Source organism: Brassica napus, chromosome A6 (genome assembly GCF_020379485.1).
Source record: "Brassica napus cultivar Da-Ae chromosome A6, Da-Ae, whole genome shotgun sequence".
Lineage (NCBI taxonomy): Eukaryota > Viridiplantae > Streptophyta > Magnoliopsida > Brassicales > Brassicaceae > Brassica > Brassica napus.
Genome location: NC_063439.1, coordinates 983,953 through 995,978, shown reverse-complemented (window position 1 = coordinate 995,978; position 12,026 = coordinate 983,953). Strand labels below are relative to the sequence as shown.

Genomic DNA, 12,026 nt, shown 5'->3' with positions numbered 1-12,026 from the left:
TGTGATGAAGCCAATAAGGTGAGAGTTCAGGAGTTTACAGCCGTTGGATATGAGAGCTTACGGTTTTAGTTTTGTCAATTTTTTTAATCTCTGATATTCACAGAGCAATCCTTCCTAGTCCTACTCCTAGCTAATCAAAAAGAAGATAAGATAATCTTTAACAAAAATACATTAATAAAATAAATAAACAATTATTACTTTCTAAAGTAATAAATAAATAAACAAGTTGGACTTTGACCAAGAAAATTACAAGTTTTAAAAAGGAAGCTGGAGATATAAAAAATCACACTGATAAATGTGAGTACATATATAGTTTTGATTTGATGATCTTGACCACACAAAAAACGTAAGAGATTTGATTTGATCTTGACCAATGCAACTCTTTCTGTTTGCTCTGTTATTACATGACTTGTTGTGTTGTGTAAGTTTCAGAAAAACAAAATCAACAATCTATTGTGTTGTCTTTAAACAATTCTCAAACTTTGAAACCCTCAGAGCGAAGACACATAAGATGAGCTTCGATCCATTTGGTGCAGGCAGATTCACCGTTTTCTACAATGCACTCATCTCTTAGCTTCTTTGTATCCGGGCAAGCACAGCATATCCTCTTCTTTGGCTTTGTCTCGGTGGCAGCCACATCTTTGCTTGGCTGGCTCAAGGAACACGCACTCTCTTGTGCTTGTAAACCACTCATCCTACAATCATTTTCTCACAATGTTAACGCCATGAAAATATAGCTTCTTGTAGCTACACGAATATATCCAATAAAACATTAAACATCTAAAAGCTCTTCTAAGAGTAACAAAAGAGCAATGATAAACATGGAAGATAGCTTCTTTTAGCTACACCAAGGGGTTTAAAGCCTCCTACAACCAATTGAAATGGTCTTCTAAATTAAAACCAATATAGTCTGAAAGTATTAATTATCAACAATGCAACCTGCTTTGGTAACATGATACTCCCTAATAAAAAAATTCAAACTTTGTGAATGATTGATAGATTCAGTAATCCGGAGCATAGATAAATCAAATCAGGCAAAACCCTTTAAAGACATTGGTCGGAACTTAAAACCCAGAACCTCAAATTACGAAATCTCTTACCCAGATGAATAAAAATTCAGAAACAATTTTAACTAAAAACTATAATTCTATTAAACCAATGAACGAGCAAGCAGGCAAACAAACCAATGGAAGCTGTTTCTAAAATTCAATCGCACCGTCATATGAATATGATCTTAGAATTAGAGAAACAAAACAGATCAAGACAAGAAGCTTCGGAGATTTAAATAAACAACTGACCTTTGGTCGGCTTAAAGGAGGAAGAGTCGAGCAGCGGAGAACCAGAGAGAATCTTCGGGAGAAAAAGAAGAAATGAGAACTGTAATTAGAAGCTTTACCGGAAGTACAGTTAAAAATAATTTAATAGTTAATGGGCCCTAAATGGGCTATTTAAGCCGATATAGTTTTTTCCCACAAAAGATAACATGAGTCTACTAATTTTATTGACAATCAAAGAAAGAATCAACAAGGGATTGATTAGTGAGTATTTTAGAAGTGGTGTAAAGTTTTCCACAGCCTAAATAATAAGATAATAATTTTTAAAAGATTTCATATGTATATGATCCCATTATAATCATAAATTAATTCATTATATATATAGTTTATATAAATATAAATAATATATTGTATTGTTTGTTTTATATTTACAGTGAAATATATTTCTATTTTTCTTAAGATTTCATAATATATGGATGATAATTAATAAAATTACATATAAAACATATTTTAATTATAGGTTACATATTTCATAAGCATTAAACAATAAAAATTATTAAAGTTAAATTCAATTAAAAAATCAATATATAAAAAATGAAATCAAATATTTTTTTTGTTTCATAAAAAAATATATTCTAAGATATATAAATCTAGATATTTGTTTTTATAAATTAATAAAATATTAAAAATTTGTTTGAAATACACTAACTTGTATACTATTTTCAAAAAATACACTTAATAAAAATACTCTAATATATTAGTTTACAGTTTAATGATTATTTTTAGTATTTATGGGGTAAGGTTAGATTTATAAAATTTTATAAATAATTTTAAACATCTATAAATGATTTAGGAGACTTAATTTTATCATTTTCATAATAAATTTAAAATATTTATGAAAATAATTATCGTTTAAATATAAATTTGTAAAATGATATCAAATTTGAATTAAAATTATAACTTTCTTAAAATATTACAGTTTCAACATTATTAATTTATATAATTTTTACTGTAGTTTTAATTCTACATCACTGAATATAAAGCGGTTCATTCAAATCAAACCAAAAATCATATGATCCTACTGAATTCAGTTACATTATTAGTGGCTGAAAATGGGCTACACCGGACCCATAACCATATATTTACGTTTTTTTTTTACAAATTGACAAGAGGATAATAAGATAGAATGTAATTTTCAGTTTTTTCATAATTAATTAATCAAAAATCAGAATCTCAGATTCTCTTTTCACAATGAGTTTGGATTGGTTCAGCAAAATATAAAGGATATACATAGCAATAATTAAAGACCAAACAAAATAAAATCCTTGATCTTCTGAAGATGTGAATCCAAACTATTTATTGTTTGATCTGATCTGATCTTGTCTGAATTCCGACAGATGCTTTCAGTTTCTCTCTTACCAAATCTGAAGATTGAAAGGTTCTTGCTTAGCCCACAAGTTACAACAAGAATCAAAAACATCAATCAATCAATCATACTTTTCTCTCCATGAATAAACAAGAAAGAAAACCCAAGAGATCCCTAAAGCTATATCTCCAAGAGCTTGCTTAGGCCATTCATAAGCAAGATCTTCAATCTTCCACTCGAACAAAACCCTCCAAGAAGCCATCAACACGTAGAGAATCACAGACCCTCCAGCGAAGAAGCCGTGAAACTCTCTGTCTTTAACAAAAGACACCATGAACAGTATCAAACCAATAGCAAAGAGGAGCAAACCGGAGAAAGACTGAGATATCTGAATGAGTAGTTCATCGTGCGGCGTTGATCCTTTGAGTTTGCTAGCGATCTCACTTCCTGGTCCGAAGATGGAAGCCTTCTCTGTGTAGAACATCATTAGGGTCCCACTTGTTAGAGCAATGACTGAGTGGAGTATACAGATTACTCGAAAGAGAGATGGGTTCATTGAAGCTGATGTAGTCATGGAGAAGAAGATGAATGAATGGGAAGGAGAGAGGTATGGACTTTGGCTTTTGGGAGGAGAGATGATCTGATTTGGAGATTTGGACTTTGATAGATTCCATGATTTTGATTTCTTTAATCTTATATATATAAACTCTTTACTATTTAAATATAATTTATAAGTTTCTTGGGTTGATGTGGGTCACTCTTTGGACAAATTCGTTTCTTTTTCTTCTAGAAAAGCTAGACAATTTCCAATCCCACGTCCTAACTAAGTCTTGATTATGATTTAAATTATTAAAATGTGTAATTAATTATTTTCTATGATAGAAAGAAAAGATAGGATTGCAATTTTATATTATTCTTTTCCTGAAATTTGAGGTGGAGAAATAACTGAAAGATTCTTGGCAAAAATACAAAATAAAAATAATTGAAGAAATAAATATAGATGGGGTCCAAGAACGCATCGGCATGGACTCGGCTCTTGGAGTTATATGATACTCCATAACTTTTTGTTCTAATTAATAGATTTTTAAAATTTTCACATATAATAAAATAAATTTTAATTGTAACTACTTATTTTTATGATTACTAATTTTTGTAGTTATAACTAATACTCCCTTCGTTTTTTTATTATAAGTCGTTTTAGAAAAACTTTTTTGTTCCAAATTATATGTCGTTTTCGGTTTTCTATGTAAAATTTATTAATAATTAATGTTGTATGACCAATAGTAATATATCTTCTATTTTTCTATTGGTTGAATTGTGGTTAGGTAAATAATTAATGATGTTTTTGTTTAGAAAATATAAGAAATTAATATGGTTTTTTTAAACTACGTGCATAGCTGTAAAACGACTTATATTAAAAAACGGAGGGAGTAGTAATTTAACACTCATTATTTTGAAGTTTACTAGTTATCAACATATCATTAGTTAATAAATTAATTAATTTTTCAAAAAGATATAACATTTTTATGTTTATTATTCAAAGATATTATTGATGCTGAGTTTGGACTTGCACTTTTTGTAATATCTTTTCTTTTATTGAAATATATTTTTGTGCAATAACATACATTACACCAATGGGAAAGCTACAAAATATCTAACTGAATCTGCCTTTCTCTATATGAATCTGAATTATTTTTTCTTTGGCTTTGTGAAAATATTGGCTATAATAAAAACAAAAAGGTATCCAAACGTATTTTTTAGACATAGTTGAAGATAAGTAATTAATTATTTAAAATAAAGCAGGTAAAATGTTTGCATAAATAGCACATTAAAGATTATCGGTTACAGAATTAAAGTTTGATTAATGCCAAGTGGAAAAGACTCCATGAGTACTACAATGACCCCACTTCGACGAAAATATCCATAGCCGACACCAATAAATAAATATCCCACCGGTTTAGTTTCGGTTTAATCTTCTACCGGTCTTAACTTCGGTTCAATGTTCTAACATTCTCCTACATCAGAGGAACACAAAACTACTTCAACTAACATAAAAAGAAAATGGCCAAAGACTTGTCAGTTAATTTAGTTAAGACTGCAAAATTTCAAACTATAACTGTAATCTATACTATTATTTGCGAAGTAAATTTTTGGAATCGAGCTTTCACGTTAAAAGTTAGAGTGGTTAATATCATGTATACCCTTAATGAATAAAATCTCTAAATTAACTAAAATATAAAAACGAATTTAAAATTATTTGGTTAGATAAGTTATTATTAATAATAAAAAAACTTATCCAAAATCTGAAAGATATATTTTAAAATAAAAGATAATTCCTATATATTTTGTGTTGTTATCCGAAAACATATTTTAATAAAAAATTTAAATACTAAAAATTTAAAACTAAAAACACACAGAAAACATATAACCTAATATTATTCAAAAAATATTAATCATATTTTATACTCAATTATTAATTTTAATAGATAATTTTAGATAATTTTTATTACATGTCAATATAAAAACAAATTTAGTTGAGGGGTTTTAACGTTAAAACCCCATAAATCTTCTATCTTTTACTTTATTATATTAAAATAAATATAAATTCATGTATATAGTTTTATGTATATATAAATATTTTGAGGATTATTTTACATAATTATAGATATTTTATTAAAATAAAAAACTTTAGCGTATATAGATAATTTAATGTTAGATTAATTATTAAATATTTAAAAAGCATGAAAATAACTTATTCAAAAAATTTTGAATTGATAATATATTTCTTTACAAAATTTTATAAAATTACTAAGTCCGCAAGTGCGGGCAAAACACCTAATAATAAAAAATAATTAGAAAAGATTGCAATAAAAATATAAAATCTTACAAAATAAAAATCTCTATCTCATGTTTCTTCCACCGGCTGAAACTTTCCGGTGACGCCTTTTTCCACGTTGTCCCGGAATCTTCTTCCCTCCGGCGGCTCTACTACCGCCAGCTTTACCACGTGGCAAAGGCAGTGGCTCAGGAAGAACCCTAGAAGAAGAAGAAGCTCGAGGAGGTTTCATGTTCATCAAAACGTCTCTATGATAAACCTGTCATCATCAAGAACACGCTAAATCTCACTTTTTTCAGACAAAACAAACCAACTCTTTCAGTTGTGTCTTTTACCTGTTTTACAAAGTTGCGTCTTTCACAGTCGAGGAACATATTGATACTCCAATCCACTTTCTCTCTTATCTTATCTCTCGCAATCGCAAAACTTAGTTGATCTCTTGAAGTAAACCGATCAACTTCGTTGAACCAAACACACGTGAAGAGGTTTGTGATCGGTATGTGTTCTCTTATGATTGTACAACCTTCAGGAACATCTGCAAAACCATTCAAAAACATTCAGCTAACAGTTTCTACAATCTTCATATGCTTAAAACCCATTACCACTTGTTATTGGAAGCTTAGCATCAGTATAAGGTGTTAGGCCTTCCTTCCTGTAGAACTCTACTTGGTAATCAATTGATGCATTGTCGTATTTTCTCGCGGCTTTGTTTGCCTCAGCCTCCACAAACACATCAAAACGTCTGTAATGTCTCGACATTGCAATACTAGAGTTCGTTCTCCACAAGAACCTGAACATTTCAGAAGACAGTAAAGCTTAGCTGCTTTGGCCTGAACAAGCAATTTTAAATCACTCTACTACTTTTCAAATTTACCTTTAAAATGACAATTTTCATAAATACCATAAATTTTTGATTAAAAAAATAAACTAACCATCCTAAATCATTTACAAATGTTTATATATAAATTTATAAACCCAACCCCACCCTCTAGATACTAAACTCTAAACAATAATCATAAAAGGTTAAACCTAAATGTTACAGAATTGAATATATGAAAAAGTGGTATCAACTTTGTGGCATTTTAAGTAATTTCTTAAAATAAAATCACTCTTCTTACCTTTCAAGTATTTGGTATGGATCTACAACAAGCTGGAGCTTCGCATCAAGCCATATAGAGTACCTGACATTTGGGAATAATCTATGCAACAGAAGCTTCGGAATCTGTAAAAAAATGCATTAACGTGTTACACAAGGAAACATTCAAATGTTTGGCTAATCTATTCAATCTTTCTCTAACCTTTCCATTGCGTCTTGCATCGGTGTAAGGAACGTTATGGACAACAATGATCCTCCACAACCCTACTCTCTTGTTATCATCTGAGTAACTCGAAGTGTTCTTAAGATATGAATGTGTTTCTTCGTCAATGAACATGTAAAAAGGGATGTTGTTCCTTGCCATTTCACTGATGTTCACCGGTTCTTGAATTATATCGTACTTTCCTGATAAATAAAAAGCAAAAAAAAATTGATACTTTGCTCTTAAAATATTACTAGATTTTGAAATATATGTTGATATTTGTTTTTCATGTAATTATTAGGATTTGAAAAAATGAATCCGAGGAACATAACCGATACCGATCCAAAGATATAGTACCAAACCCAAACATAAATTGATTAAATATTCTAATTATTCAAAATTTTGTTATTTAGAGAACCGAATCTGATCCGAACCGAAGTATTTGGGTATCCGAATTTATCTAAAAATAGATTTATATACTTATATATTAATTATTTTTAGATTTAACGTATATAAAACATCAAAAATGATACTTTTAAATTGGTTTAAATACTTGAAAATATATATAGATAGTCAAAAGTAAATATCTGAAATAGTTAAAGTATACTCAAATCACCAAAAATACTTAAAATAATTATTGATTTTGTATCCAAAATTTTAAATCAAGCCAATTGATATGTTAAGCTTAAGTATTATGACATATGTTATTCAAATTTATACGTAATATATTATTTTATTTATACATTTTGAGAAATTTAAAATATATAATGATTTAAGACTTTAAAAATAATTTAAATTAGTTATCCAAACCCAAACCAAACCCGCAAAGATCCAAATCGAACTCAAACCAAAATTTAGAAACATTCTAATAAAGCTGAAATCTTTGACCCCGAAAACTCAAAATACAAACCGATCAGAACTAAACCCGTATGGGTATCCAAAAGCTCATCCCTAGTCATTATTATATATCGTATTTTATCATCATATAATTAATCGTATTTTATATGTACCATCATATAAGTAATCATATAATTAATAGTATTTTATACATACCATCATATAAATAATTACATATATTATATTTTTAAAACTTAATATGAAATATGAAAACCATAATTTGAGTTGGTATTTCAAATTGGGCTTTGTATTATATTTTTCTTATATATATTGACAATATTTTTTTTATAATGGTTATTGAAAAATAGTTTAGTAAAAATCCATTTTTGAATATATGTATATTTTTGAATCAATTTTTGATATAAATCAAATTTGAATTATTATTTTGATTTGAAATATGTATATAAAGTTTAAATTTTGTTTTATGGTTAGTTTAGAAAAAAAAATTTTAGGGAATTAGATTGACCCATTTTGGTATATTTTAAAAGTGGCCTAGATAACTTTCAATTTAAAAAAAAAACATAAGCACATTACTTTTTTTTCTTAATACTACTATCCTTGTTTTCAAACAAAAATATTTTTTTTTAAAAGACTGCAATCCATGTTTCCAAACACTCCAAATTTTTAAAAGTCCTATTCAAGTCTCCAAACACTCCAATTTTGTACTTGAGTTTTAATAAGATAGATTTATAAATCGAATACCCCGAAAATTCAATTATCCAAATATTTTTTATCCGAAATATTAAAAATTATCTGAATTACCCAATATTTGTATCCGAACAACCGATATTTAAACTGAAACACCCTAATTATTTGATGTTTTCACCTATATTATCTGAAATTACCTGAAAACCTAGAACCGAACTGGAACGGAATTGTATCAGAATTTTTTTTGGACATTAATCGGTTCCCAACTTTGCTACCCAAACTGAAACTGAAATGACCGAACTAAATTTTGTAAATACCCGAATTGCTCCTAAATTTCTAGAACCAAAAAAACCAAAACCCGAAATACCCGGCGGAAGCCGAGGCCAAGTCTAAACAATATGCGTCATAAATATATTTTCTTTTACCAAATATAGCTGAAGCAACAATCACATCATGGAACTGGTCCAGCTCAGGAAGGATATCTTCATCAATTTCAAATCCGGTTTGATGTCCCGGTTTTGTCCCTTTGACAAACCTGCAGCAAAAAAAATAAACAGGGATCAGAAAAGTAAAGCTCCAAGACTGGAGAAGAACATGAAGTCAAGCCCATGAAGCTTACCCGCAGTGCACTGTCATGGACTCTTTAATGTCAAAGGAGTTAGTCCTATCTTTAAGAGAAGGATAACCTCCAAACTCAGAGCCTCCTTGACCTTCTTCTTCACGTTTTACAGGACTCTCCTCATGGACATATGTCAAATTCATGAGCACAGGAGATTCAAATGGATGCTTTGGCATATGAGCTAAGGCCTCTTCTGGAGATAGATAGCATACAGGACACGCTGACCACAATAACAAGCGCAAAAGGTAAGTGCAAGTCAGAAACTAAAGACAATTATCAAATTAAAGAAAGAGAGAGCTTACGGCGTGGTCCAGGCCTTCTGAGTCCTGGTGGAGGAGGAGGAGGAAACGAAAAACTATCACATGGATGGTGGTGGGATGGAGGAGGATGGATGATGTCTACATCACTTCCTCTAATGCCATCATCATTAGAGTTTTCAGTATAGAAAGAACTCAACTCTCTACTTAACGGTGTTTGGTTGCTAACAAAATCCATGGTCTCAATACTCTGGTGAATGATTGGACTATTACTCTCTGTCGTAATCACAATGCAGACATAAACATCAGATTCAGTATCTAATCAAAACTACTAACGAAGAAAGACATTTATACTTACCTTTGTTGATAGTGTAGGAACCCAAGATGAAGACAACAAAAGCAAGGCTGAGAAGGAGCAGCATTGCGAAACGTCTGCGACCTAAGTACCAGCAGCATAAGAAGGAGAGAGATCTCTCCTTCTCTTTAGAATTTGAAGTGAGCATTGTCGCAGCATTATCTCTTAAACCCTTTAGATAGAAGAACTCTCATATCGAAAAAAAACCAAACTTTTTTTTTCTCACAAACTGCAAAAGACATTATAAAGAAGCCTTTGTTGTTATTACCAAAACAGCGTTCGACAAAAAACCGTAAAGGAACAAACTTTAATCACATTTCGATTCAATTGAAAGTACCCATCAGATCATTGAGCCCACAAGATCGGAATCTAGCCTTAATCAAAGAGATACCTTAACGGAATCGAGAAAAAAAAGAGATTACCTTTTTGAATGAAAGCTGCTTTGTTCTGCTAAATTCGTTTCTGGATTTTATGAAATTAATAAATAGTTTTGGTGAATTGCGTCGCTAAATTTCACTGATCCCTTTGATCTGCGGAAAATATTAAGTGCATATTTTGGATTTGCCAGCGATTCAGTGTATTTCCCTGATAATCCCGTAAATGTTTTTTCCAAATATTAAAATCTAATATTTTATACAGTTGTATTAATAAATGATGGTAAATGTAAATTTAAACAATTAATTCAGTTTAATAAATTATAAATTGATAACAATTATTTAAAATAATTAATGATATAAATTAATATAGTTTTAATTTGTTTTAAATATTATATAAAAATGTGAAACCATTATTATTGAAAATGGTATAATTTATAATATTGGAGATGTTTTTGTTGAGTCTTTAAACTTGATCGTTTATTATCCAAAAGAAACAAAATCGGTATGGTATGTCAATCTCCAAACATCCAAACATAGTCTCAAAGGGTAATTTTAATCACTCGAATTTATGTATTTTGGATATGAAAAATATTAATCAGCTTAATAACAATATTATGTCCCAAAATCCTAATTTAAGTTTATTTGAGAATATTTTTCCACAAGCATCACAATTTAAAAAAAAAAAAAACTCAAAGTCTTCCATAATATCTCCAAATCACATTTTTCCGTTTTAATAAAGAAAAGAAATTAAACAGTTCTCTTTCTTTCAGTTGATTTTAAAAAGCATACACTATTATTGACCAAAAAGAGCATACACTATTACAGTTTCATGAACTCTATTGTTGTTGTTTTACTTTTACATACTTTCACCCAAAACTAATGTTAAACTTGGTTTACTACTACTTCATCTGTTTCTACAAAATATTTGTTTAAAATAAAATGCTGCTTTAAAAGTATATTTTATATGTTTTCTATGCATTTTTAGTTAGTAATAGTAAATTGCAGAAAATTTTAAAAATATATATATATAATATATATTGAATTTCTGTTGGTTGAAAATTATAAAAAACTAGTTAATCATAAAATATTGAGTGTGGTTTAATCAAACTTAATATTTTCATTATGAGGTAAAACACCAAAACATATAATCAAAAGTTAATATTTTCATTATGAGGTAAAACACCAAAACATACAAACAAAATGATTATTATCCTACGTTAGGTTTAACTATAAAGTTGGATACTGCGTTCCGATAACTGAAAAGTAGTGGATAAAGAGAAATTTATAAGTTCATAGACTTTTATTTTATACTAGGGTCGGCCCGCCCTACGGGCGGGAAGTTAGAAAAAAAACTATTTTATATGAATTTACATTAATTTTATAAAGCATTTTTTTTAAAAAAATTGTAGATTGAAAATGATATTATAAACAATAAAAAATAGAATTTGGATATCATGTTGTTATTTTTAATAAATATTTTTAGACTAAATTAAAATGATAGTAACTTTCATTATTCTATGAAGAAAGAACTAATAAAATAAAATCAATAATGTCCACATACCGTTATGCAATGATCATGCCAGAAATATGTTAAGGAAAATATTATATTATCTAAGCCAAAACAACCTTTTGTTACTGTGAGTACCTTGGTCTGTGCATGTTTTAATTAAAATGTGATAGTTTTCTATTAATGAAAGTCATACTTCAACTTCTCTGCCACTCTTTAAATTGAATACGGTCTATCGTTATTAAATAAGTTTAGAATTTATTAGAGATGTTTTACTATTAATTAAGAAGTTATTAATACTGTGGAAACTTGCGTTATAAATTAACAATATATTTAAATTAAATGATAATATTGCATATACGTATTTTTATAGAATCTATGCTCGTATGTAATAAAGAGCTTATGCTGCAGATGCGTGTAATTATTTGCAAAATATATTTTTGCATTGGTGTATTAATACTTTGAAATAAAACCGTTTACCGTACAAAAGTAATCGTTCAAAATTTTCAAATATCAGAGTGTTCGTTTATTCAAATAGCTAAGTAGGAGTAATATATAATAATATGTTTGCGCTATTGTATGAAAAAAGAAG

General features: G+C 28.9%; 3 protein-coding genes across 4 annotated transcripts; all 3 read right to left on the bottom strand.

The window, feature by feature from the left end:
* Positions 1-268: 268 nt before the first annotated feature.
* LOC106351045 (cytochrome c oxidase copper chaperone 2) lies at positions 269-694 on the bottom strand. Its single transcript, XM_013790862.2, has one exon. It carries the CDS (start codon positions 692-694, stop codon positions 476-478), a length of 219 nt encoding a protein of 72 aa, XP_013646316.1. The 3' UTR covers positions 269-475.
* Positions 695-2,612: 1,918 nt separating this feature from the next.
* Positions 2,613-3,214, bottom strand: LOC106351046. Its single transcript, XM_013790863.3, has one exon. The coding sequence runs from the start codon at positions 3,212-3,214 to the stop codon at positions 2,762-2,764; it is 453 nt and encodes a 150-aa protein (XP_013646317.1). The 3' UTR covers positions 2,613-2,761.
* Positions 2,613-10,147, bottom strand: LOC106345911 (probable hexosyltransferase MUCI70). Of its 2 annotated transcripts, XM_013785129.3 has the most exons (11): positions 9,973-10,147; positions 9,554-9,779; positions 9,241-9,471; positions 8,939-9,158; positions 8,745-8,854; positions 6,775-6,977; positions 6,595-6,698; positions 6,079-6,266; positions 5,812-6,011; positions 5,528-5,735; positions 2,613-4,655 (listed from the first exon to the last, which is right to left on the bottom strand). In XM_013785129.3, exons 2-10 carry the CDS (start codon positions 9,696-9,698, stop codon positions 5,541-5,543), a joined length of 1,596 nt encoding a protein of 531 aa, XP_013640583.1. In that variant the 5' UTR covers positions 9,699-9,779; positions 9,973-10,147; the 3' UTR covers positions 2,613-4,655; positions 5,528-5,540. The 2 variants fall into 2 exon arrangements, with proteins under 2 accessions (XP_013640583.1, XP_048637718.1); XM_048781761.1 differs by lacking the exon at positions 2,613-4,655 and having other exon boundaries at positions 5,389-5,735.
* Positions 10,148-12,026: the final 1,879 nt, after the last annotated feature.